The sequence below is a fragment of the Lampris incognitus genome, chromosome 7, assembly GCF_029633865.1.
Source record: "Lampris incognitus isolate fLamInc1 chromosome 7, fLamInc1.hap2, whole genome shotgun sequence".
NCBI classification, from domain to species: Eukaryota; Metazoa; Chordata; class Actinopteri; order Lampriformes; family Lampridae; genus Lampris; species Lampris incognitus.
Window position 1 is genome coordinate 61,385,775 of NC_079217.1, and position 27,927 is coordinate 61,413,701.

The 27,927-nt window shown below is 49.5% G+C and overlaps 2 protein-coding genes across 2 annotated transcripts; one reads left to right on the forward strand and one right to left on the reverse strand.

Annotated features, from left to right (window-relative positions):
• On the forward strand, positions 1 to 19,184 carry kcnk6 (potassium channel, subfamily K, member 6). The gene is made up of 3 exons (XM_056283978.1): positions 1 to 370; positions 9,362 to 9,754; positions 17,394 to 19,184. The coding sequence occupies exons 1-3, from the start codon at positions 55 to 57 to the stop codon at positions 17,639 to 17,641; spliced, it is 957 nt and encodes a 318-aa protein (XP_056139953.1). The 5' UTR covers positions 1 to 54; the 3' UTR covers positions 17,642 to 19,184.
• Positions 19,185 to 22,791: 3,607 nt separating this feature from the next.
• sertad3 (SERTA domain containing 3) lies at positions 22,792 to 27,638 on the reverse strand. The gene is made up of 2 exons (XM_056283894.1): positions 27,508 to 27,638; positions 22,792 to 25,686 (listed from the first exon to the last, which is right to left on the reverse strand). The coding sequence occupies exon 2, from the start codon at positions 25,677 to 25,679 to the stop codon at positions 24,714 to 24,716; it is 966 nt and encodes a 321-aa protein (XP_056139869.1). The 5' UTR covers positions 25,680 to 25,686; positions 27,508 to 27,638; the 3' UTR covers positions 22,792 to 24,713.
• Positions 27,639 to 27,927: the final 289 nt, after the last annotated feature.

Consider the following 27,927-nt stretch of genomic DNA (forward strand, 5'->3'; position numbering starts at 1 on the left):
GGTGTGCGGTGTACAACCGCGGAAGCTGATGTTAGTTCCCGGTCCGGCGCAGACATGCATTCCGCCGGCAAGTCGTGGCTCCTGCTGACGGGCTTCGTCCTGTTTTACGTCATCTACCTGCTGCTCGGGGCGCTGGTCTTCTCCAGCCTGGAGCGGCCGGTGGAGGAGAAGCTGAGGAACGACGTGCGGGCGCTCAAGCAAGCCTTCCTGAACCTGAGCTGCGTGGACGCCGCCGCGCTGGAGGAGTTTCTCCTCAAGGTGCTGACGAGCAACGAGTACGGCGTGTCCATCCTGCGGAACTCGTCCGTCAACTCCAACTGGGACCTGGCGTCGTCCATGTTCTTCGCCAACACGTTGGTCACCACCGTGGGTGAGTTTGGTGCTTTTGTTGCCCCCCCCCCCCCCTTGCCCCACCACCACCCCGTTAAGGGATACAAGCTCGGTGTAGGATGCAGGGGCAACGAAGCGAGGGGTTTGTGTGCGCGTGCGTGCGTCGCCGAGTTCACGTTCAGCGTTTCGTGCGCGACGCCGGTGACACGTTGCAGCCGTGCAACATTTCGACCTCCGTCCTGTGGATGACGTCACGCAAAAGCCTGCGCTTCGGTTTCGCGCGCGGGTTTGTGAACGCCGTGTCTTAATGACCGGGCGTCCGTTCGAGGAGGGGGGCTCGTGTATCCTCCCTTGCGAAACTGCCGTCCTTCTCTTTTCACCCCCCCCCCCCTTGGGAGTAATGGTGCCGTGCGTCTCCACAAGGCGAGTCCAGTATGTGTAGCTTAAAGTCCATCCAAGTCCGAGGTCTGCACACCGCGTTGTGGGGGGGATTGGGTAGTGATGCGTCCTGTAACACAGTTAGATGGATTGTTAACGCAGTCGGGAGTGAGACTGGAGACTCATTTAGAAAAAAAATACAGCAATTTTAAAATCACCAAAGTTAACTGTGAAGAGCATAGACGTGTTTCTGGAGCTCTCAAACAGTTCTTAAACACACCTGGTGTGAGAGTCTATCAGGTGATAAAGGTGATGCCGCCCCCCCTGCAGGTCGCCCCCCACTGCAGGTCGCCCCCCACTCCAGGTCGCCCCCTTGACATTCTTTTACACATCCACCACTGCTTATAATAATGCCTCCCAGATGATCCTGCCCATCCATTTTCTTGCCTTCCCAGTCGGGAGAGAGGGAGAGAGATTCCGGTTCTGCCCATATGGGAAGAGTGTTGGGGGGGATTTCCACTTTAACACTAAACTTTCCGTACTGCAGTGAGCCGCCTTAATACTGTCTTGCTCCACTGCACATAATGCAGCATTTTTGCACACCTTTGTCCAGCGTTATCATAAGAAGTGGTCTTCCTTTATGCTTGTGATGATGTGGACCTGTACAGTATGTGGATTTGGGCATGAGGTGGTCTTACTGTGTACTGTGGTGGTCTCCTGTATTGTGGTTTTTTTTTTAATTCTGACTGCAAAAATGGGACAGTGAAGTTTTAATTGACTGACTGGGGCAGAACGTGCACACCAGTGAGAGGTTGTCCAGCGGGCCTCTTGGTCCTCTAGACACCGGTGGTAGGTGGATTCAGGTCCCCAACAGGGTTCAGCTGTAGGTTCTTGTATTTCAGGAAACCCTGCACAGCCTCGCTCGCCCAGTCTCAGCGTACTCTGTACAAGACGTTTGCAATCCCACCGTTTCTCCTCCTCCTCCTCGTAGGCTGACGCTGAAGACTACAGCCCACCCAGTGAAGACTAGAGCCCGCCCAGTGTTTAGACGGAGGAGAAAGCGCTGACCATTCTTAATTAACTTCAGATGATCTCTGTGTGGGTGCTGTCACAACCTCACGTGTGCGTGTTAAAACTCCCAGGGTGCACCGGGCGTCGACCTTGAGGGTTAGTGTGAAAGGTGGCGAGGTTAAGTTTCCAAGACTTGTGTGTGTCATTAAGCAGCTTCAAAACTGAGCCTTTTGAGCCCCAAATCAGTTCTCTCAACTGTAGAAATCTACCGCCCGTGTAACGTTTGATGACTTTGGGGCTTTCACGCGTAACATTTACGTTTCTCCACCAAACACATTTAGCTGACACGCATAATTGAGTGATTTACAGCTGAATTAGTTCCTGTTCCTACAACATCACCAGCCATCAATGGTAAGAAGTGTTTAAAGTTGGGGAAAAAAAGTAGCCAAAGGGCGTCCGGGTACCGTGGCAGTCTATTCCGTTGTCTACCAACACAGGGATCGCTGGTTCGAATCCCCGTTTTACCCCTGGTTTGGTCGGGTGCCCCTACAGACACAATTGGCCGTGTCTGCGGGTGGGAAGCCGGATGTGGGTACGTCATGGTCGCTGCACTAGCGCCTCCTCTGGTCGGTCGGGGCGCCTGTACAGGGGGGAGGGGGAACTGGGGGCAGGGGCGGATCTACAGGGTGGCAAGGGGTGGCAGCTGCCACCTCTGGGACGCAGTCTTGCCACCCCTGTTGCCACCCCAGGAAAAAATCTCTAGATCCACCACTGACTGGGGGTAATAGCGTGATCCTCCCACGTGCCCCCTCTGGTGAAACTCCTCACCGTCAGGTGAAAAGAAGCGGCTGGCGACACCACATGTACGGGAGGAGGCATGTGGTAGTCTGCAGCCCTCCCCGGATCGGCAGGGGGGGGTGGAGCAGCGACCGGGACTTCTTGGAAGAGTGGGGTAAGTGGCCAAGTACAATTGGGGAGAAAAGGGGGGAGGGGGCAAAAAAAATAAAGGAGCCATATGGAGTTTCTTTTTAAGAGGACCTGGCTTGGTTTTCAGACTTGTCCTTTCTGACGTACAGAACAGGCCAGCTTGAGTAAGCCTGGCGGTAATTAGCTTTGTCAGTAGTTGTGTCTGTATCTCTTAAGGAGGGACCCATCCATCAAGTCATACAGTTAACTGGGAGGTGGTGTTTGCTGCTTCCAATACCTGGATATGTTTGGTCGATATGCATTAGCCTAGATGGCAGATTGCTCAGAGGCACCACGGCAGCACCAGCGCCCTCCCGCTGGTATCGGAGAACAATCCGGAACACTTGAGCCGCAGGACAAGCCGAGCTAACCTACCAGTAAGCTGTTTATTCAGTCCTGCACATTTTGCGGCACACAGAATGACGATTAAAGCCTCGCATATAAAGCGGCGTCGTCTTTGTAACCTCAACAGTCTGCACGGTACTGCACCCTGGTCCTGTAGGCCAGGACATTACACATTCCCATAACCAAACACAGCGGTGACAGAGGGGTTTATGGCTCTAATCCTGCTATGTAGGCAAATTACTGCACTTACCCAGTACTACACACACACACATGCACACTAAGCAGAACAGTTGGACATTTCTGCTGTTGGACATTTCTGAAACTCGTATTCATGAATGTATTTATTTGCTATCATGAACCACATCCGTCGGTTGAAGTGTGTGTGTGTGTGTGTGTGTGTGTGTGGTATGTGTTCTGTGTACTCTGCAGCGTGGTTCAGCTTTAGACCAGAAGGTCTGTAATGTTTTGCTGGTGTGTCTGTGGTGTAATTTGGCCCTGGGTGCTACAAACTGGGCGTCCTAAGAAAAAGAAGATTGTTGACATTTCCAATTTTAGTGCTTTTTTTTCCCCCTGTGCCAAGTTCTTGTTAGTTGAAGGGAAGTTTCTGTATGTTCTTGGGCAGCCTTTAGAAAAGTTTTGCTACCACCCCCACCCCCCACCCCATATGAAACCTATGGGTACTGCTAGTTCCTGGGGATAGAGTACTGGTACAAACCTGATTTAGGGAGGATGAAAAGTGTTCTCGCTTTACTCAACTCCTGAGGACCCGTGTTGACTTTCCGTGCTACCGCGATGGAGGTCTTTCGGGGGGGGGGGGTCAGCACATCAGAGGTAGACGGGAACAAAGCTTGTCGATCACATCCGGAAGTTGTAGATTCAGTGTTTTACACGTCTTAAACTCCCAAGTGGGGGGTGTGGGGGGAGGGTAGTTCTTTGGACTTTGTTATGCTAACAAGTCAATGCGGCTGTCTGACCAAACGTTGGCTGTTTTTAAATATTTAGATTACTACAGAGGTGCAAAGGGCGTTCATCTCTGTCCTGCTGCAAAATCTGAGCGCGGATTACTGCAGTACTCGCCCGGTATGGCTCTTTCTCAGATGTCAAAGCTGAGTATATGGTTTGTGTTAGCTAGCTCAGCACGGTTTAGGAAAAACAGTCTCTTTCATTGTCTCCGTGGTGCACCGAGTGTAACAGACCCTTTCTCCACAGGCGGGATGCCTTTTCGTCCCGCCAGCTTTTGCGATGGCGTACGAAATTGTTCCTGTGCGATTTCATGGCACATAATTCATTCCGTCAATGAACGTAATTGATTTTTGTCCTTTGCAAAAACACCAGCGTCTACGAAAGTCCCACTGTGCTTTCATGCACAGAGTGCCTTCTGTAAGTGCGGAGTCCCGGGATCGAACGTGCTAAATCCCTTTCATGGACGTCATATGTTCAGCAATGTAGTAAAACAGTTAAGTGGACAAAACGAGTATTCCCTTGCACAGAATGATGATAGTATAGCGCGTTCTACATCTCGTGCCACGAAAGCGTAAATGCTGGCCTAGGATATCTGTTGCATGGATGGAATTATTCATTTATTTGTTTTATTTTTGATATACTTTAATGATCCCCGTAGGGCAGGGATAGGCAACATGGTCCAGAAAGGTCCGGTGTGTGGGTGCAGGTCTTTGTTCCAGCCAAGGAGTTACACACCTGAGTCTACAAACCAAGGTCCTTAGCAAAGTATTGGTTGCTCTATAGAATCAGGTGTGTAACTCCTTGGTTGGAACAAAGACCTGCACCCACACCGGACCTTTCTGGAACATGTTGCCTATCCCTGCCGTAGGGTAATCCCTCTCTGCATATAACCCATCCTAGCTGTGTAGCTAGGAGCAGTGGGCAGCTGCCGTGCAGCACCCGGGGACCAGCTCCAGTTCATCTTGCCATGCCTCGCTCAGGGGCACAGACAGGAGTATTAACCCTAACGTGCATGTCTTTTTGATGGTGGGGGAAACCGGAGCGCCCGGAGAAACTCCACCGCAGACACGGGGAGAGCATGCAAACTCCACACAGAGGACGACCTGTGATGACCCCAAGGTTGGACTGGGTTCGAATCCCAGCACCTTCTCGCTGTGAGGCAACGGTGCTAACCACTGCACCACCGTGCCACCCAAACTCATGTTGTTGAGTTTCTTTTGTCCGCGTAGTGCCGAAGTGCATTCAGCCTTTTGTCCACAAAATGAAAAGCACAACAGTCAGTTCAGTGCATGACAGGAATTACCCGTTCAGTTTTCTGTGCACGAAAGTGTGTGCTCTCTTCAATATTTGGTGGACACAATGCTGCCGTGTTTGTGTTTTTCATGGACAAAAGGCAAGTATTCTGTCTACGAAAACGGGTCTGATGCACTTGGCAGCCCACGTGTTGCTGTGCACTGACGAGCTAGGCTTCCTTTTGAGTCCTGAAGCTATTGTCACTGTTGAGATGGATGGTGCTGATCCAGCTAATGAGAAGAGCCTCCAGAGATAACAAGCAGGTCCTCCTGTACACTTCCTGTTGACCTTAAATCCGAACAGTGGCGTTTCCCATATAAACAAACATGTATTTGTTTATAGTGACCTGTGTTGATGAAGGGTGTGTTGCTTGACCGCGCTGACTAGGTTGAGTACAGTTATTACCTTCAAAGATGCCCATGAAAATGTTGATTTTTCAATATTAAGATGTCGACACAATGATCTGATCTGGATTTCAACAGGAAGTTCCCGCCCCATAATTTGCTCGACAGCAGGCGTTGCAGCTAGAGATACCAGCAGCTCTGCAAATATTTAATTCGTCACCATATAATTTAGCCTACTAGAAGCGGCACGTGGAATTTGAATTGTATTTTTAAGGTTTTCCTTTTGCTGATGTTTCCAGCCAAGGTAATATGAACCACCTGATGATCTTCTGATGTTAATTTACAGGTACTCGCCACGGTGCCGTAGTGGCTAAGAGCTCCACAGTTCAACTGTAATCAGAGCCAGTGACTGAGGGCATCCCTGGCCTTTTCTGCCAAGCATTTTTCTTTTCTCCCCAATTGTACCCGGCCAGTTACCCCACTCTCCCGAGCGGTCAAGGTCGCTGCTCCACCCTCTCTGCCGGTCCGGGGAGGGCTGCAGACCACCACATGCCTCCTCCCATACATGTGTCGCCAGCCACTTCTTTTCACCTGACAGTGAGGAGTTTCACCAGGGGGACGTAGCACGTGGGAGGATCACGCTATTCCCCCTCCCCCCTGAACAGGCGCCCCGACCGGCCAGAGGAGGCGCTAGTGCAGCGACCAGGACGCATACCCACATCCGGCTTCCCACCCGCAGACACGGCCAATTGTGTCTGTGGGAATGCCCCCACCAAGCCCTCGGAGGTAACACGGGGATTTGAACTGGCGATCCCCATGTTGCTAGGCAACAGCCACACATTTTCAACAAGCCTAACAAATAGACGACGCGTATCATACAGGCCCCGACTGGTCGGGTGAGCTCCTGTTTTCCATCATGGCTGCACACTTGATTGCAGCCATAGGTCCGTAGTCTCTGAGCATGACCCCGGGTTTGTTGTACCGTCCAGTTAAATTGGAAGGCCGCATTGCCAAGGTTGCTGTTTATCTGTCCGTTTCACATTTACACCGATTTCCCCGGGCACGGTCTCGGCTGAGCTTTCAGGCGCTGGTAAGGCCGATATTCAAATACATCCGGTAATCGCTGACTCACTTGTGGATCGTTTTAAGTAAAAGCAAGGTAATTGAGAAATAATTAGGCCAAACTGTGTGTGTGTGTACTGGTGGCTGCATCCAACCATGCAAGTGGTTGTTTTCGATCCTGAATGTCGACAATTACAGTTCAAGACCTGCAGGGCCGACTTGCACAGAGAGAGCTTTGTGTTCATCGTAGGTGTAAACTCTGATGTTCCTCTCGGGGAAAGGTTGCCAGCACCGAGACCGGGCCGTCACCATTGACGACACCGTGGTGACGCCAGCTCGGACTGTGAGGAATCTGGGTGTGATCCTGGACGACCAACTGTCGTTTGCTGAAAACGTTGCATCGGTTGCTCGCTCCTGCAGGTTTCTCCTCTATAACATCAGAAGGATTCGCCCATTCCTCACCGACGAGACGGCACAGGTGCTCATCCAGGCTCTGGTCATCTCCCGGCTGGACTACGGCAACTCCCTCCTTGCTGGCACCCCGGCGTCGGCCATCAGACCTCTGGAGCTTGTTCAGAAAGCTGCAGCTCGTCTGGTGTTCAACCACCCTAAGTTCTCCCACACAACTCCCCTTCTCATGTCCCTACACTGGCTCCCAATAGCTGCTCGCATCCAGTTTAAGACTCTGGTGCTAGCCTACAGGGCAGTGAAAGGAACAGCTCCTTCCTATCTCCAGGCCATGATCAAGCCCTATACCCCCGCCCGACCACTTCGCTCTGCTGCCTCGGGACGCCTGGTTGCCCCGTCGCTCAGAGGCCCCTGCTGCAGATCGACCCGGTCACGGCTCGGTTCTGTCCTGGCCCCACAGTGGTGGAATGAACTCCCCACTGATGTCAGGACAGCGGAGTCGCTGCCCATCTTTCGGCGCAGGATGAAAACTCACCCCTTCAAGAACTACCACCCTGTTACTTGCTCTTAGCACTTATTGTATTCACTCGTTAAAAAAAAAAAATCTTGCACTTTTACTTTAGCACTGGTTTTGCTCTTAGATGCTTGTTTAGATGCACTTACGACCTCTGACTAGTAGTTCTGCTGATTTCCTACGTTAAATGATGCACTTATTGTAAGTCGCTTTGGATAAAAGCGTTGGCTAAATGACTCTTATGTGATGTAATGTAGTCGTCTTGTTTTTGGACGGTAACAGAAAGCCCACTGTTTTATTTTTATAGTGCTGATTTCTTTTCCAAGTGGAAAATGTAATCAAATCTGATCTAATTAAGGACGGCGCGGTGGTTGGCGCGGTGGCTTCACAGCAAGAAGGTCCTGGGTTCGAGCCCCGGGGTAGTCCAACCTTGGGGGTTGTCCTCTGTGTGGAGTTTGCATGTTCTCCCCGTGTCTGCGTGGGTTTCCTGCGGGGGCTCCGGTTTCCTCCCACAGTCCAAAGACATGTAGGTCAGGTGAATCGGCCGTACTAAATTGTCCCTAGGTGTGTGTGAGTTTGTGCAAACACACAAATATAAAAGAGATCTAAAAAGTAAAGTCAGTGCAATTTATGTACAAATCGCAATATATATATTTTCTAGATCTGATCACCGGAAGTGAATCAGTTCATCTGGACACGTTTATTGAGAGAAGCATTTCATCACTCAGATCTAAGTGACCTCTTCAGTCTCAACTGACTGCAGGTACCCCCACCCTTATAAACAATACAGTGACTGCAGGTACCCCCACCCTTATAAACAATACAGTGACTGCAGGTACCCCCACCCTTATAAACAATACAGTGGCATAATGACCACAAACGATCGGTTTGATATGCAAATTGCCGTGACCATTAACTATAGTCTGAATGGCCATGTGTACTATTCGCAGAGGATTTGGGAATGGTTTCAATCACAGCATTGCAAGATGGCAACAGATGTACTCTTAGCCGCCCCCCCTGGTTCAGGGATGGCTGTTCCCTCTTCACATAGGTGGCCTCTTTGACTCCCCATTCAAACCAGTGTTCCTCTCTATCAAGGAGGTGCACATTCTCATCCTTGAAAGAGTGGCCACTGGCCTGTAGATGGGTGTAGACCGCGGGGTCCTGGCCTTGATGCGTTAGCTGTTCTGTGTTGTGCCATCCTATTTGTTTGGTTTCCCTGGTGTACAAGTCATGGCAATCCTTCCGGCGCTTAACGGCATGCACTATATTGCTCTGTTTGTGCTGGGGGACCTGATCCTTGGGGTTGACCAATTCCTGGTGCAGCGTGTTTGGGGTTTTGAAAGCAACTGAGACGTGGTGTTTGGCAAATACACGTCTCAACTGTTCTGACACTCCCACCACATACAGAATCACCACTGGTTTATGCTTTAGGCAGCTGTTGTCCTTCTCCCTTCGATCAGCTGGTGCACTGTTTGGGCGTCTTCCTGGCTTTGACTAAAACAATTTATGATTCTGATATCAACTGTCAACAAATGATTACATAAATTTACAAGCCAGCATATAAAACCTTGGGTGGGGTGTAAACGGCATAACAGACGATGCAGCTGATCTGCTGCTTTAAAATTCATATGAGATGACAACATTTGATGTGTGCATGTTTGGTTTACTTTCAACCATCCATTCAAGATTCATCCATTTGCTTGCTCATAACTCTTTCTCCTCCCTCCCCCGTCCATCCATCCAGGTTATGGTCATACCACCCCTCTCTCTGACACCGGGAAGGCCTTTTCCATCCTCTACGCCCTGATAGGAGTCCCGTTCACCATGCTGGTGCTGACCGCCTGCGTCCAGAGGCTCATGTACCCGCTGGTTCTTGCACCGGTTGGGCTCTTGCAGCGCTCGGGGTTGGAGACCCGGCAGGCCACCGTGGCCCACTTCGCCCTGCTGGTGGTGGTGGTGGTGCTGGGCTTCTTCGTGGCGCCGGCGGCCGTGTTCAGTGCCGTGGAAGTATCCTGGTCCTTCCTAGATGCAATCTACTTCTGCTTCATCTCGCTGTGCACCATCGGACTGGGCGACTACGTCCCGGGGGAGCAGCCCGGGCAGAAGTACAGGCCGGTCTACAAAGTTGCTGTCATGGGTGAGTCCACCTGTCGGGTCAGTTAGGCCTGTCTTACCACACACACACGTACTTCTATCTTTGTGAGGACCCTCATGGACTACATTCATTCCCTCGCCACCTTAACCCGAATCTGAACCCTAAAACAGACCCTTAAAGAAATGAGGACTGGCCAAAATGTCCTCACTGTGTAAGAACGTCCTCACTCTTTTAAAAACTCAAATTGGTCCTCACAAAGATGGACATACAGGAACATGCACACGCTGGAGCCCGGGTATGAACATGTCGGATCACATAGAAGGAAATTACACTGATCCCCTTGGGGCATCTTGAGATTTTGCAGCGGCAAGACGTTGAGTAAAAACTCAGTAAAAGATGAGCGTAAAAGTTAGGCCTTTACGAGGAATAAAATGAATAAGAATAATTAATCATTGGACTTTAATAGATCTTAAATAAATAACAATAGATCTTAATTAGACTTTATTAAAGCTGTTATAGTTGTTTAAACTGGAACAAGAAGTTTCAAAGTTAGCAGACATTTGGGTGATGATCAGCCGGTATTGAACAGTTAGCCTAGCATGCTAGCTAGCGAAGTAAAATGGGAAATTTAAAATAAAAAAGGCACAGTTTGAGCTTGTGTCATATGTGGTTTCCTGACGCACATTTCTGTGAAGAGCAAAGACGCATTTCTCTGACGGCGTACTGGATGTAAAAATCCGCCAACACGGAGAAGGTGTTTCTGGGTGGCTGTAGCACCAGGACCTGCACACCCCCAGCGTCTCACCATGGCGTACGGTTGAGCGGGTTGGCCGGCGTTGACTGGATCCCGCTGGAAAGGATGTGAGAGCCAATGTTAACCGTTGTGTTTCAATGACGGGTGATGAAATGTGTCTCTCAGGAAAGGTTGTGTACAGATGAACTGATTCACCTTCATGTGGAGTTGTAGTACCTTCAGTCAAGAGAGCAGGAAGTAAGAGAACAGGAAGTAAGAGCTACGTTGGACTACACTTGTAGTCACAGTCATTGCATGTCCAAAGGAGTTGAATCGAGTGCAACTGGACTTGGTATATATCCGTGAAGACGTTTCGCCTCTTATCCAAGAGGCTTCCTCGGTTCGTGCCTTTCTGACTAGACCCAGCTGAGGAAGCCTCTTGGATGAGAGGCGAAGCGTCTTCACGGATATATACCAAGTCCAGTAGCACTTGATTCAACTCCTTTGGATAACCATGACCTGGATGAATGAGAACATTCGCAGACGGTCATTGCATGTGGGCTGTAGATGTCACACAATACATTTCGTTGGCGACTTTGGCCAGTGTGTACGTGTGCAGGCCAACTGATATGTGTTTAATGGGAGGGGGTGGCTCATCAGGATCCCGGATACTCCTATCGCTTACAGTTTCCTTTTTAACCCTGGACCGAGGCAGGCCCACTCGGATATCACAGAGAGGCTGTGTGAAAGCTGCAAAAGGATGTTTTCCCTTTCTGGGAGGGTTTTATTTTTGCCGTCGCCAGTTCAACCATGTGGCTTATTGCATTACTGCTGATTGAAGACGTGGTTTGTGTGATTGCTCGGGGCCACATTATTTTTATTGGCCTCACAAAGGCCAAGCTTTACATCTTAGTCCTGTTAAGTAAAGCCTCAACACACTTCCCTATGAAGATAAACGTCTAAGATAAGTGTTTTCCCTTCTTGTCTGTCTGTCTCTACTCTCCCTCTCTCTCTCTCCCTCTTTCTCTCTCTCTCTCTCTCTCTCTCTCTCTCCCTCTTTCTCTCTCTCTCTCTCTCTCTCTCTCTCCCTCTTTCTCTCTCTCTCTCTCTCTCTCTCTCTCTCTCTCTCTCTCTCGTTTTGTGTCTCTTTGTGTGTGCCTCTTTCTCTTTCTGTCTCTCTTTGTCTGTTCTGGCTTTCTTTTTCTCTCGCTCTCGCTGTGTGTCTCTCTCTTTGTGTGTCTGTCTCTGTCTTTCGCTTTCTTTTTTCTCTCGCTGTCTCTTTCTCTGTCTCGCTCTTTGTCTCTTTTCTCTCTTTTTCTGTCTCTTTTCTGACTTTCTGTCTTTTTCTCTCTCTCACTCACTCTTTCTGTCTCTCTCTTTTTGTCTTTCTCTCTCTCTCTGTGTCTGTCTCTGTCTTTTTCCGTCTCTCTCTTTCTGTCTCTCTCGGGCTCTCTTTCTTTCTTTCTTTCTTTCTCGTCTCATCTAACCTGTGTTTCTGGTCATAGTGTGTTGTCAGGTACAGGGGGCGTACTTCACAGCAGGATAAAAGTGCTCCAAACTGAACAAAGTTAGACAGGACATCCAGTTAACTTCTGTTAAGGTATTGCAATAAAGTTAATGCAGCCTTTTAATCTACTGCTACTACTTTCAGCTGCTGCCGTTAGGGGGCGCCACATCGGGCCAGCTGTTTCCATCTGTTCCTGTCCTCTGTCACACCAGCCACCTGCATGTCCTCCCTCACCCCATCCATAAACCTCCTCTTTGGCCTTCCTCTCCTCCTCTTCCCTGGCAGCTCCATATTCAGCATCCTTCTCCCAACATACCCAGCATCTCTCCTCCACACATGTCCAAACCATCTCCATCTTGCCTCTCTTGCTTTGTCTCCATCCAGTTCACTCCAGAATTCTTCTTTCTCTCCCATCTCACACCCAACTTGCGGGTCATATGCGCTGATAACATTCATCATCACACCTTCGATTTCCAGCTTCGTACTCATCGCTCTGTCCGACACGCTCTTCCTTCAGGATTACCCCTACCCCATTTCCCCTCCCATCCACCCCATGGTAGAAGAGTATGAACCCACCTCCAGTGTCCCTGGTCTTACTCCCCTTCCACCTGGTCTCTTGCACACAGTACATCTGCCTTCCTTCTCTCCATCATGTCAGACAGCTCTCGCCCTCTACCGGTCATAGTGCCAACATTGAAAGTTCTGACTCTCACCTCCACACTCCTGCCCTTCCTCCTCTCCCGCTGCCTCTGGACATGCCTTCCCCCTCTCCTACTTTGCCCATCTTCAGAACCGCATTTATCCTGGGGGGTAAATGATTTCGCTGTGTGTGCCACTATTCATTTAAACCGTCCTGCTTCATATTCTCAGCTGAAGTCTTCCCAGTACAAGCATCCCTGCTGAGCCACGTAGAGGGTGGTGCCTTGCTCAAGTGCCCCTTGATGGTGGATTTTTTTTTTCCCCCTTGGGAGTTTTCTCCCCAATTGTGTTTGGCCAATTACCCCACTCTTCCGAGCCGTGCCGGTTGCTGCTCCACCCCCTCTGTTGATCCGGGGAGGGCTGCAGACTACCGCATGCCTCCTCCCGTACAGGTGGAGTCGCCAGCTGCTTCTTTTCACCTGACAGTGGGGAGTTTCACCAGGGAGGTTTAGCATGTGGGAGGATCACGCTATTCCCTCCAGTTCCCCCTCCGCCTCGAACAGGCGCCCCGGCCGACCAGAGGAGGCGCCAGTGCAGCGAGGACACATACCCACATCCGGCTTCCCACCCGCAGACACGGCCAATTGTGTCTATAGGGACGCCCGACCAAGCCGGAGGAAACACAGGGATTCGAACCGGCGACCCCCGGTGTTGGTAGGCAACAGAATAGACTGCCACGCCACCCGGACGCCGCTGATGCTGGATGTTGGGGGGGGGGGGGCTAAGAAGCACTTGTGGATTTCAGAATGTTAGTGAACCACCTTTCGTCCAGACCTGGTCCGTCACAGATCCAAAGTATTCTAACACTTGATTTCAAATTAGGAAGTCCAGCCCGGATGTATGACAGAACCGTCATACAGACCACAGGAGAAGACTTCTGCTCGTCTGTCGGCTTGTCAGTCACACCTCCAGCATGAGGAATTTCACAAAGCCATAGGCAACACAAACCAGAGGTTGATGGTGGGGGATTCACATTCAAAGACTCGTTTTCAGTGCCCTCTTACGCCTCCGCCGCTGTTTGTCGGGGTTTGCTCTGGCGTAGGAGTACCGGAGATTTCTAGAATATCAAGGCACAATCTCTCTTAGATCTGCTTTAAAAGGGGCAGAAAGATGTGTGCTTGGGTAGTGAAACAAGTGGGGAAAATGCGTATAATCAATCAAACGTGCGGGTGCTGATATCGGGATCGGTTGGTCACAGATGACGGCCGTGTTCGGATCCAACTAGTGAGAAACGGACTCTCTCTCTCGTCCATCACACATTAGGATTTGATTGTCATATACTTCTTGATGCTATATCTCATCGTATCGCTTCCCGTGACTCCAATTTTTAAAAAAGCAGCCTTGTAATGTGAGGTTATGACCACACGGCGCAGCATCGGGTCACTAGCATGGTGGGCGTACAGAGCCTTGTGCGCCAGCCCAGTCGTGATCCGTCTCTCATTAGATCGTTACCGTGGCGTCACATGACCCATGTTAATGTTATGGTCACGTTATGTTCTGTGCTGGCGTGCATTGAAATTGAGTTAGGCTCGGGGAAAAGGCGCTCTAGTTATTTATTTATTTATTTTGATTGTTAGGCGGCGTCACCGCACGTGGCTTGGATGCTGCGGGTTTCGAGTCGTCTGTCTGTGGTGGTTTGACCGGAAATACTGTGATGTTCTGCAGCAGAAGGGAGATGGACCCCCCCCCGCCCCCGCTACCGGCCGCGGTGACCGTGGTCACGGGTAACGGGGATTCGCTGATGGCGGGCATCTTGCAGCCGTCAATCCAGAGTGCTGAACTCCGGCTAGCTGCTGATGCTTCTGTGTTATCTGGATTGGTTGTTGGGGGTCACTGGAAACCGTTGTCATCTTTTCAGTCGGTGTGCGGTGTAGGAGGTCACTTGCCTTGGTTACTGACTCGTTAAACTGGATTATTTTACTGTTTAAATTTCAGCATATTCTGTTTTGCTCCCTACCCCACCCTTCCGAGCCGCCCCGGTCGCTGCTCCACCCCCTCTGCTGATCCGGGGAGGGCTGCAGACTACCACGTGCCTCCTCCGATACATGTGGAGTCACCAGCCGCTTCTTTACACCTGGCAGTGAGGAGTTTCACCAGGGGGACGTAGTGTATGGGAGGATCACGCTGTTCCCGCACCCCGACCGACCAGAGGGGGCGCTAGTGCGGCGACCAGGACACATACCCGCATCCAGCTTCCCACCTGCAGACACGGCCAATCGTGTCTGTAGGGACGCCTGGCCGAGCCGGAGGCAACACGGGGATTCGAACTGGCGATCCCCGTTTTGGTAGGCAACGGAACAGACCGTTACGCTACCGGGACACCCCAGCATATTCTGTTCTTGTGGGGCCTTTATGAGTTGGCGCCGACTTTTAATTTCTAACCAGATTAAGGATCGTTTTGCGTCCCTGTTCCTGATGGGGTTTCCGGTCTGGGTGGTGCGTACCCCACAGTAAACTGTGTACCCCCAAAATCGTTATTTCTCCAACACATCCCATCAGCAGCAGCAGCATCTTGGTGTCTCCCCACTTGGTAAGAATACGGGTGCTGGCTGCTGAACTGTTGGGCCCGGCGGGGGCCCTGCTGGACGGACACGGCGAGACTCCGCCCGTGTTTTGCCTGGCGGACTTGATCCTCTGGCCTCAGCACGTCACACGACACGTCACCGTGTGGCTGGCTCGATTCTCACAGTTCGTTACGTAATACGGGGTCATGACGGAGGAGGTCGCCTCCAGGCCAGATTAACCCCAATAAGCCTTCCAATTTGCAGGGATAAGGGGCCGTTTACTGGAAACATATGACTCCCCCCCCCCCCCATTTTGTTGTTATTCAGAAAAGTTTTAAAAACGAGCTACGAGCGCCAGACTTTTACGTCGGAGCATAAGTGACCTTTGACCTTCTTCAGAAGCGAAGCGAGAAAGAAAAGTGTTGCGCAGAAGGATGCTGGGGGAATGCTGAGTCACACTGAACAGTGCAGGTCGTCAAAGCGGCTGACCTACATGAGCACTGACACGGTATTACCCCCCCCCCCACTAACACACTCACACAAGCAAGGGACCCCTGGAATTACCCACACACACACACACACGCACACACATGCATGCAAACACTGACACGTGTGTATGTGTGTGTGTGTGTGGAAATGACGCAGCACTTGTACAGCGAAACAACAAAATCAGCTGTACAGTTGAAAGTCATGCGGTGGCAGTCTCTGTAATCCGGGGTTCAGTGTGTTGGCCTACTTGTTCAGTGAGAACACCATTTGTGTGGGACTGGTGTGTGGGGTGGGGGGGGGGTAGACAGATGTAGTGCACATGTGACCAACGTGAACCGCATCAATGGGGGGGGGGGAGTGTACCTGTAGGCCCCTTCTGTCTTGGTCCGTTCTTGCCTGGTCACGGTAAGAACGGCTCGGATGTTGTGCGCTTTACTCGAATCATTTGTTTTCGTGTTTGTGTGCCTCTTCTCTTACAGATTATTGTGGTGCGTGCAACCTAGTTTATTATTTCTTCTTTATTGTTACGCATCAGGGAGTCGTGCAGTTCTGTGGTGTCAGTCCAGAACTTCCCCTTGCAACATGTTTGAGGAGTCCGTTAAGTTGGATCACCTTCTTTAAAATTGTGCAAGTGCAGTGTCCGGGTGGCGTGGCGGTCTGTTCCGTTGCCTACAGACATGGGGATCGCTGGTTCGAATCCCCGTGTTACCTCCGGCTTGGTCGGACGTCCCTACAGACACAACTGGTCGTGTCTGCGGGTGGGAAGCCGGATGTGGGTATGTGTCATGATCGCTGCACTAGCGCCTCCTCTTGTCGGTCGGGCCACCTGTTCGGGGAGGGTGGGGGGAATAGCGTGATCCTCCCACGCGCTACGTCCCCCTGGGGAAACTCCTCACTGTCAGGTGAAAAGAAGCGGCTGGCGACTCCACGTGTATCGAAGGAGGCGTGTGGTAGTCTGCAGCCCTCCCCGGATCGACGGAGGGGGTGGAGCAGCGACCGGGACGGCTCGGAAGAGTGGGGTAATTGGACGGGTGCAATTGAGGAGAAATGGGGGATCCCCCCCCCCCAAAATAAAGGAGAAGTTCTGTAAGTTAGACAACGGTTGTCAAGATCACAACCTGTATAGACTGGATCCTGCCCATTTCATAGATGTCTTCTGGATTTTCATTCTCAAACAGAAGAACGGGTGTAAACTGAATCAGTACACTTTTTCACCAGCAGGTTTTAAAGGACGTGACTTGTCCTCAACTTAGTTTTATCTCCATGATCAAAAGAAACTATTTCTGTAAGAGTTTCCTCTAAATATGTTGAGAAAGTCAGTCTGTGTATGAAACACCTGTGTACTGCTGGTCTTCATCTCAGCAACTCCTGCAAGTCGTATTATATCACTAATGGTTGAAACTGCATTTGTGGGACAGTGTCAACAAGCTAGCTAGCTAGCTAGCTAACTGACAGGAAGGCTAGCCAGCGAAGCCACGTGTGAGCATACTGAGACAAACTATCACACTTACAAGGGACATTTTAAAGCCCTGCCGCAGTGTTTACACCTGCTGTTCATTTGTATGCAGGGCTCAATCTTTTAACAGTTGATGCCGCTTCAAGTCAGATTTCCATGACTTTTATAAAGTTTCTACAAAATGACATTTTTCCACAACATTTCCAGGGCCTGGAAATTGTATTTAATTTGCTGACCTTTTCCAGTTATCTCATGATCCCATGTGACTTGTCTTCATCTTCCTCTCCCCACAGTCTACCTATTTGTGGGTCTGATGATGATGTACCTCCTGCTACGCACCTTCCACAAGATGGCCGACCTGCACGGCCTGACCAGCTTCCTGCAGCTGCCGCGCTGTGAGGAGGCCGAGGAAGAGGACGACGACAGGGAGCCCATCGTGGACAGCGGACCCCAAGACAAGTCCTACCACAGGGAGAAAGCTGCCACCAGGCCCCTAGACCCCGGGTCTCAGTCATCCTACAACACCATCAACAAAAGCTGAGCTGTGGAGGGTACCGGCTCTACCTCCGACCACCTCTCAGCTTTTGGACTGTCGACAAACCCCACCAACGCTGCTGGCGAGCTGAATCTTAAAAAGTCTCTCTCGTCGTCTTTTCTTCTCCCCTCTCATGTCGCCCGCAAACCAAAACCAAGTTGTGGCGTTCCAACGAGGGGAGAAGATGCGACGAGTGGAGAAGGACATTTTGAAATTCAGCCCTTTACAAGAACTTTACTGGCTTGTTTGTTTGTTTAAGAAAGAAAGTGAGTTTGGACCGTCCGGCTGACCATGGCGTCCCATCGAGGGTTACGGGTAGAAAAGTTACGGCTTCATGAGGCAGCGAGTCAGGGTGACGTTCAAATCAGAGGTTTGGGGGGGGGGGTTTTGGCTAGTGCATACGACACAGGAAGGGGTTGTGGACAAAACATGACACCTCCGTGTCTGTTTTGTGTCAGTGTTTCACACCAGAGACCAACTGCATGATGAAAAGTTGTCACCTTTTGTGTCTTAAGAGACTCGGTTCGCTGGGTGACGTCTATGAACGGTATGTCCAGACTCGAACTCGAATCCGTTCGGTCATGAACAGTTGGAGAGCATTTCATCCGTTACACTCATCATTTTAACCCGGCTAACAAGATCCGGTGGTTAAAATCGGATTCTACGGGAGTAAAATGTCAGTTAAGAATCTCATCAGGCTGCATTTTTTTCCTCTTCCTCTTTGAAATCGTCATCCGTCCTTGTGTCCGAATCCCACTAGATGGCTGACTGGGTAGTGTCCACTTGGTTTGCTGTTAACTTGAGACGTGGGGAGCGTCCAGATGTCCACTCTCATAAAGCAATAACACACATTGTGCTGAAATGACAAACCGGTTTGCCTCTGGGCCAGTTTCTCAAACAAAGGTCAAGTTCTGGGTTGAGCATTTCAAAAAATTGGGGGAAAGTCAAGTGAAATATTTTTCTTTATTTGATTTAATGATATTTGTGTTATGGAGTTAACTTTATTCTTCTGTGTGTAGTTCAACTTTGGAGACCACAGGTGCTACAGAAACGCATTGTGAGCACAGCCGTCCCCAGGAGCCGGGCTGTCTTCCTTTGTGATGCTGCCCCCTGGTGGGCATTTGTATATACAGCCAAACCTTCCTCCCCGACATGGTAATCACGCAGCACGAGGAATACAGACTGGAGAATTGAGAGTAAAAATGGTCAAAACAGGAGGTGTTTGATTGTTGATTGACAGCTTAAAACAAATTATTGTTGTCAGTCACCATCTGTCACGTGTTTGTGTGTAATGTCTGACACATCACTGTGTTGTTGGTGTTGAGAAGAAAAACGGTGACATACCTTGTGGATTCCCGGCCAGCGAGGGGGGGGGTCATGGGGAAGACTATGAAATGCACTTTAATTATTTTACGACACAGTTTCTCAGAAGTGGAGTTTGAACGGGCCAACTGTATCCCGATACTGTATTTGTCTCTGCCAGGCCACGTTGGTCGCTGAATTTATTCGAATAATTACTTGTGTATTGGCTCTGAAAATGACAATTAAAAAGGATTGCTTTGTAACGATGTCATTCAGTATTACGTCACATGCACGCTCTTCCTCGCGCCACACTTTCACCTGCCCAGTCTTCCACTTCCTGTCTGGCAGCGCCGCAGGGGGGCCTGGAACTCTCTCTCGAGCGCAGGGGCGGTACTCCTCGAGAGAGAGAGAGAGAGCGGGTAGTCGGGGGGGAAACGGTCTTAACTGCGTTCTGATGTTAGCCGGTTTAATTAACAAACCCGTAAATGGATCTTATTGCCACAATTCAAAATGTCGTACAACACTTAAATCTTCGAGGATCGGCGGCATTTTAAAACGTCGCTTGGACGCATGACGGAACAGGAGGAAAGGCTGTAATGTCATCTTTACGCCACTAGATGGAAGTATGGTGCATCGCTTGGTCGTTATCGCGGGAAGTTGAAACAAGAATCTGGATGTGCCTTGACGCATGCTCAGTAATCCAGGTAGGAAAGTCAAATCAGTTCACCAGGACAGCTAAGTCACCTCTTCAGTCTCAACTGACTGCAGGTGTCCCCACCCTTACAAACAATGCAGTGACACAACGACCGAAACCAACGGCCAATTTCATGCAAATATGGGTGTGCCCATTAACTAGAGTTTCGATGGCCATGTGTACTATTCACAAGGGGTTGGGGGATGGTTTCAATCGCAGCACTGGAAAATGACACGGGGGAAACGAAACGGACGCTGGCCAAGAGGATGGCACAACACACAAGAGCCAACACGTCAGGCCAGGACTCCACAGTCTACACCATCTACAGGCCGGTGGCCCCTCTTTCAGGGATGAGGATGTGACCATCCTTGATGGGGAGGAACGCTGGGTTGAACGGGGAGTCAAAGAGGCCAGATGTGAAGAGGGAACGACCAAGAGTGTAGAATGACGAGTGATCAGACACTGGAGAACGTTTAACAAGTTTATTGATTGGAAGAACAGAACCCCCCCCTCCCCTTTTCTCCCCAACTGTATCTGGCCAGTTACCCCACTTTTCTTCTTCAACAGCCCCTCTGATCGTTGCCCTTCCACTCTTCATTACATGTGTTTTCTGTTTGGCTTACAAACGTGGCCTGCCCATGTGACGTAGGGGCCATCAACTGATTTCTGGGTGGGCTGGAAAGTCTTCTGAACAGTCTCTTGTTCACTGGCGTTTCGCTGCGAGTTTTGCTGAGGGTGCCTCTCGTGAGAGACCGGGTGCTTGTCGTGTCCATGCTGGTCAGTTGGTTGTTGGAGAGTGATGCTGGGGTCACTGAGGCCAACCTGGGGCGGCGGTGGTGGTTCCAAGACGGGAAGAACGTGTCTCCTGTTTCTTCTGTACTCTTTCCCTTCTGATCGTATGATGTAAGATCTTGGTTCCTGACAGATGTTCTTTACTGTACCCATCCGGTCAAACCCTTGTGGAGTCTGCAAGCTTTACTACATGTCCCTGGGCCAATGGCTGAAGGGGCCTGCTGGATCTGTTGTAGCAAGTCTTTTGAGCGTTGTGTTTTTTTATAAGCTGTGCCTTGATCACACCGCTGTTCCTGGCAGCTGGAGCCAGCATGGTTTTGCAGATGGGGAGGGTGGTACGCGTCTGTCCTGACACAAGTCGTTCAGCTGGTGAACCGAGTGTCTGGTCACGTGGGACATTACGAAGGTTGCGCAGGTTCAGGAAAACATCTGTTCCATCTCGCTTGGACCTTTCCATCAGTTGTACTGCGCTGCGTACGGCTCTTTCAGCTAATCCATCAGCCCGAGGGAACTCCGGGCTGCCGGTCACATGGATGAAATCCCAGGGTGAGGCAAACTCTTTGAAGCGTTGGCTTGTGAACTGGGCCCCATTGTCTGAGATTACTTTGTGTGGGCTTCCATGAACTGAGAAATTTCTTTTTAGTTTCCTTATCACAGCGTTGCATGTGATGTCGCAAAGCACGTCAACCTCAAACCATCCAGGGTATGAGTCGACCAATGGTAGGCCATTCCACTCAAAGCTGTCTGTTGCTACAGTTGACCATGGTAAGTGGGATGGGATGTAGCTTGAGTGGCTCTTTTTGTTGGTGTGGTTTTGTGCTGTTACAGACGGGGCATGAAAGTGTTCTTTGTCATAGTGAGCCAAAACGCAATGTCTCTGGCTCGGCGTTTCATCGACTCTGTCCCGGGGTTGGCTTCTATGTAAAACAGATGTAGTCCCTTTGCAGCCATTTGGGGATTACTGCCTTTGGGCCTTTCATAACGATGCCATCTTCGATCGTGAGCTCGTCCCTGAATGTAAAGTACTGATGAACATCTGCTGGCAGTTTGAACTCCTTTGTAGGCCATCCATGGTTGATGATGTTGCATATTTTCTGAAGGGTTGGGTCCCTTCCTGTGTGTTCCTTGAGCTCATCTCAATGTGAAGAAGAGATGTGTCTTACTGCCATGACCTCAAAATCAGTCTTTTCGTTGCTGTGCTGCTCGGTGGTCTGTCCGGGGGCTCGTGACAACGTGTCGGCAAGGTACATGTGCGTCCCTCTTTTGTTCAAAGTCATACTTGTGTAGAGTCTGGCTGGAGCTGTGTGTATGGGCTTGGATACGATAGTGATGAGTGGTTGATCTGTTTCGATTTGGACTTGAAGCTCCTCTATCTACTCGTATCAAATTAGGCACTAATGCGGTTAAAAAGTACATCTGTCGCCATCTTACAATGCTGTGATTGCAACTATTCCCCAATCCTGTGACTAGTACACATGCCCATTGTAACTCTAGTTAATGGTCACAACCATATTTGATCATGAAACTGGTCACTGGTTTCGGTCGTTATACATGTTATCTTACAATGCTGTGGTTGCATGATCAATGATTGCATATGGAACTGGTCATTGGTTTCGGTTGTTAGGCACTGTATTGTACTGTATGGTTTATAAGGGTGGGGATACCTGCGGTCCGCTTATTCTGAACATGTCACTTAGCTGAGTGATGACGACAGGTGTACTCTTAGCCCCCACCTGGTTCAGGGATAGTCGTTCAAAGTCTAAGAAGGCGAATCTGTCACACAGTACGAGGCCAGACACACCAGACCGGCCTTGATCTTGGTCCCAGTCCACAAGTCACAGGGAACTTCTCCTGGTTTGGCACATTGAGGCTGGCACAATGGCAGCTTGGGCTTGCTCGAGTAGGTTGCTTCTTGTCGCCCTTGTATGCTGGGATGGCCATTGCTTCCCTGCTCGGAGGCTGGAGACGGAGTCTTATGAGGTCAGTTTGAGTGATGCAGGGGTGCGGCGCAGCCAGCATCAAAGTAGTCCTGTGCCAGTCACACCACCGTTCATACGAGTGGGGATACCTGCAGTCAGTTCAGACTGAAGAGGTCACGTAGAAGAGTGATGAAATGTTATCTGTCAATAAATGTTGAGTCCAGATGAACTGACTCAACTTTCTGGATTTTTCTTACCGGACTTATTGAGCATGCATCGAGATAAAATAGTTCAAATGTAAACCAAAAGGGTCACCCTGCTACCGCAATACAAACACACAGCACAGGAAGCTGCTGTCACTCCCACATTGATTGACAGGCTTCTTAATACATGGAGTAACACTGGACAACTACTTGTGAAATCACAAAGCAGATACTCAACACTGCATTTTCATATTTTAATAAAAACAATCAACATGGGAAAATACAGTCTCATTTTATATAAAAGAAAAAAATTCATATCATTAAGCCTCAATCCGGCTAACATATCGTAAAATAGTTTTAAAAAAATTAAAATGGTCACCACTGGTTCTGTGTACATATTACTTGACCGAAAACATGTCATGTGTTTAGTGATGATAAATACTGTTACTTCCTTAAACTGCCCGTATTGTTAACAAAACTGCCCTTTAGAAATGGCTCGACGTCACTGCCCCGCTCCTCGGAGGGGACTTTGCATAGAAAGCACCTTGGATCCATAAAGACAGGCTATTAACTGTACAAAAAAACCTGACAAATGGGTAATAGTACATGCTTTCTCAAACCATTTATCCCTCCGTAACCGACTCCAGGACTGGTTAGATCCCATCGAAGGCTTTAGTGCAGGATGCACTCCTTAAAGTGATCCTCGAGAGTGCATTATCACTAAACCGAGATTTAGGTTGATCTGAATTTCCTTTTTTGTTTGTGCCAATATCCTAGCTGTGGTCTCGTGCTACCGTTCAGTGAATACGGAGGAAACACTACCTGAAAGGCATGTGGTTCTGAGAACAAGCAATGCATATTATTGACAAAAGTGCGATCGTTCAGGAGGTGTAAACCAGACAGAACATGACTGTAAAAAAGTGACAGAATGTAACAATTCCAACATTTTGTGCCATCAAAAAAGAGCCAAACTACCAGGCGCTGTAGCAACGAAACAGGGATTTTTCAGTTCTCTCCAGAAACCCCCCCCACCAAGACAATTATTATTCCTATTTTCATATGTAAGAACATGGTGGAGGTGGCTGGTCGAGTTTCTTTAATCCAAGACACTGTGGACGGAAAGGCTAGTTCCTTGTCCTAATGGCATGTTTACAAATGACCTCCGGGACTAACCAATCAGATGAGCTCAGGTCCACTGTACAACAGGAGCTGCTGCATAGTGGTTCTGCGTAACATTTTGAACCAATCAGATGTCAGTTGTTCCGATCACATGATACCAACAGCCAATCAATCACAGGTTGCTGGAAAGCTGAGGTGAAACTGAAAATGTAGCTAATCGCACAACTAAAAAGATTTGATCTTCTGTAGCTCAGTGGACCGAGACTGGCCCCAACCCTGAATCTTGATCTCAGTCTTCAGAGGTAACAAGGAATGCTACGGCAACTAGAGGTTTTAAATCCATTTAAATAGTTTTATATAATACACTACAGTTTTTTTTTCGTAATCATGAAATGACAAGGACAAGGGACCTACACAATAGCTCCCACTTCAACTCCTACAATATTTATCATCATGAATATGAGGCAGCCCCGCGGACCGCTAATCTCACAGGCGCAACGCTTCAGAAGCTAACCCGATACCACAATTAACAAAGTAATCCTGGTTTTTAAAACCCAGCTCACAGATAGACTAAAGTTTAGGAATTTCTTCACAGAAGACACAGACTGTATCATGTAGTGTTCTCTTCTTCTCTCAACCTTTTCTTTTCTTTTTTAAAAGCACCTCCAAATCATGTCAATTTTATCAGGACTCGCAGTCATGTCAAGGACGACAAAGGATCTGCCCTCTCCGCCAACCCAGTCGCAGACCAAATGCATTAAAACCACCGGTAAACAAACACGTTTTCGTAGCATTCTCCTAAACAAAAACACAACCTGAGTAAAAGGCTGTAATTCATCCTTCCTTGGCCACCATAAAACCTGGTTTTATGTGGTTACAAAACTAATTAACTTACAACTAGTTTACTTTCTGTGTGTGTGCGCGTGTGTCTGGTTGTTGTTCTTCTTGTGATTTCAATCAGGGCTCCACCAAAATCCCCACCAGGTGCTCTAACTCCTACCCCTCTCTCACGGGACCGGTACTGAATGAGGAGAACAATGGTAGGCACTTCACGCTATGGTTGAGAGACAAGAAGGCGGGGAAGCGGAGTGGAGGAGGTGAAACAAAAGGAGAGGGGAGGCTTGCACCTCAGCAGATCCACCCCGGCTGAATGCCCCGCCTCCCCTCACCTCCAGCGCTGCCATATCCTGCTCCATCAGGGATGTGTCTATATCCTGGAACAGGTCGTCTACGGCCAAGTTGCCAAGATAACTGGACCTCATCCCCTCAAGGCTGCTCTCTGCACCACGGCAGTCCTCCTGGCACTCCCAGCTACTCCAGTGACCTTTCACCCCTGGTTTTGCCCCCGCTGCATCTCCTTCAGAACCTGACAAGTTTTCTAAGGACCTCAGAGGCGTCCGCGGAGCTGCCTGAGGCAAGGAGATACCAGGGCTTCCTTCCATGGTGGAGTCCAGTGCGGTGAGGATGGAGGAAATGGCCGCCGAGAGAGAAAAATCGGGATCAGGGGATATGGACCCCCAGCGTTCATCATTATCATCACCACCATCATCATCCTCTTCCATACACAAAGGGAAAGCTGATGCACTTGAGAGATAGGTTGCTTGAAATCTATTTGAAGAACAGTCTGATAAAACTGTCTGGTGGTTTGACGCTGCTAAGGAGTCGTTGACTACTCCTGAGTGGTTGCTGGGAAACATTTCTGTTGGTTGACTGTATGGCTCTGCCATCCTAGGAGAGACACTCTGCCTCATCTGGAGCGAGGATGCAGTATTAGGCGATGATGGCAACACTTCTGTGTTGACAGACGGCGCGTGCTCAAGTGTCATTTGCCGGAGTGTGTTGGCAATTAAAACCGATCGCCGGAGGCTGGGTTCGGGTAACTCCTGGCCTCGTTGGTACTTGTTCAGGGAAACATAAAACACAAACTGGCGTTGGTTCTCCCATGCGGCACTATTCCCGTCTGAAATCTCAATGTCCCCCGCCGGGAGTTTACGCTTCTGCCCTCTTGTCATCATCCTTGAGCTAGAAAGCGAAACACATTAGTTAAGTTAGGTAATAATTCAATATCATTGTTTGTCTTTCAATAGTAAATCAAATCAATTTTATTTGTATAGCCCAATATCACAAATTACAAATTTGCCTCAGTGGGCTTAACAGCAACACAGCATCCTGTCCTTAGACCCTCTCATCGGATAAGGAAAAACTCCCTAAAAAAACCCTATAACAAGGAGAAAAAATAGGAAGAAACCTCAGGGAGAGCAAGGAGATACCAGGGCTTCCTTCCATGGTGAATAGTAATGTATCTGGATGAAATCTGGATAGTGTCACATTGTGCTACATAATTTTGTCGTCTAAATTAATGCTAACGGGAATCGAACGACTACAATTTCCCACAAAATGAGGGCAGAAACATTCAGGAGAGAATTATTTGAAAACTACTTTTGGTCCGATATCATACTTAACATGGGATAGGCTCCAGCATCCCCGCGACCCTGAGAGCAGGGATAAGCGGTTGGCATATAATGGACGGCGTATCGAACAGTTCAACGTGATGAATCCCAGTTGGATTTTTAAACATGTAAAATTCCCTATGTATATCACATTTCCCCATTTGACCCAGCACTAGCTGTAAGAAATAAAAAGCATTTGGTTACTGTACATACATAGCTCTTTACTCTTGTTATATCTTCAACCATATACACGACGGATCCCAATATAGAAACCTTCATTACTAAGCTAAGTTTAAACTGTCAGACTGTTTATACACACACACACATACTGCTTTATGCTAGCTACAGGGAGTTCATAACTGATGTAATGATCTCTATAAATAAGCTTATTTCATATCACATTAGTTTCATCCCAATATCCGATGAGAGGGTCCCACTGAGGCAAATTTGTGATAATGGGCTATACAAATAAAATTGATTGGATCTCATTTTAAACTGCCTTGCTGTACACGTGTCTCTGCTCCAGCTGTACAGTAAGCGCCACGTAAATGCCGTTATACACAGTCCCGGGCTACGCTGTCGTTAACTCTAACCGACTTTTGGGCAGGCACCAAGTTGAACTGCCCGGGGTCACAATGCCGAGTATCTCCGGTAATAAAATTCACGATAGCGTGTGTACATTATATGAATTCGGAGTGATTTTTATTCCGTTTAAATATCCGAAAATCGCAACTTTACAAAGCAAAACATCCGATTCCGGTCCGTTCGTCTTTACGCTCCGGACCGCCATCGCCCCCGCCCCCTCCCCCCCAACCCGACGTTACCTCGACCCAAATCCGACGTTACCTTGACCCAAAGGCGAATAAAACCCACACCTTTCCCGCCCCGCCCCCCCCCTCATTTCGAGCACATATATCGGATTCCCGGTCGTTATTCGGCACAAGTCTCGGAAGTCCGTAGTTTTGCGGCGTTTTCTTACCGGTGCGCAGAAAAGGGACTCGCTTCTCCCGCCCGTGATTTTGAGTTGTCTCGGCGAAGGGGTTTCCGACGGGGGGCGGGGCGAAAATAGCGCGCCCGTTGCATTGTGGGTAATGTATTTTTATACGTTTCTCGCCGCGACGACGACGACGGGTCGAATCTTTTTTGTAGTCTGGGAAGAAAAAAAACAAACACGCCCCAACAAGTAATGTCGTCCCGTCGCCATGGTGAAAGGGGAGCTCAACCAAGCGTATCTTATTTGTGAAATAAACCCAAAAAAGACCCCCCGGGGGGGGGTCCTCTCGCTTTCCGCGGTGACGCCGCACGACGTGAGTCACGGCAAAGTTACGTCCGGGCTCGCGCACACACGGGGGGGGGGCACACACACATGTCGACAATATGCGGAGCGACTCACCAGAGAACCGTTAGAGACAGCCGGACGTTTCTTTGCCGTCGTCCGCCGCCGACATCGAAGGAGTTTTCCGGTCGCCTTTTTCTTTTCAAATTCTACGCGTCGACTTTTCTTTGCCGCACGACGGCAGCGAGTCCTCCTTGAAAAACTCCCGTGGCTCCGCCCCTGTCTCCGCATTGGCTGGCGGCGGGGCGGGCGGCGGCGACGTCACAGCTGAAAGCCCCGCTAGCGATTGGGCGTCGCGGCCGCCACTCACACAAACAGCCTATCGCGTTTACGCGCAACGCATATTATAGTCACGTGTGCTCATTCGGCGGACCTTTTCATCCAAAACTTTATTGTTTTTGCCAGTTTATTCTCACAAAGAGTTGTGCGCTCGCAACGACTGGGTTCTCCGCGTTTAGCCCAGGCTGTGGTCTCTGT

Excerpts from the sequence above, each read along its gene's own strand:
- sertad3 (XM_056283894.1), bottom strand. The coding sequence starts at position 25,679 with ATGATGACAAGAGGGCAGAAGCGTAAACTCCCGGCGGGGGACATTGAG.
- kcnk6 (XM_056283978.1), top strand. The coding sequence starts at position 55 with ATGCATTCCGCCGGCAAGTCGTGGCTCCTGCTGACGGGCTTCGTCCTG. Across the intron at positions 371-9,361 it reads CACGTTGGTCACCACCGTGG|GTTATGGTCATACCACCCCT; the intron begins GTGAGTTTGGTG and ends CCATCCATCCAG. Across the intron at positions 9,755-17,393 it reads CTACAAAGTTGCTGTCATGG|TCTACCTATTTGTGGGTCTG; the intron begins GTGAGTCCACCT and ends CTCTCCCCACAG.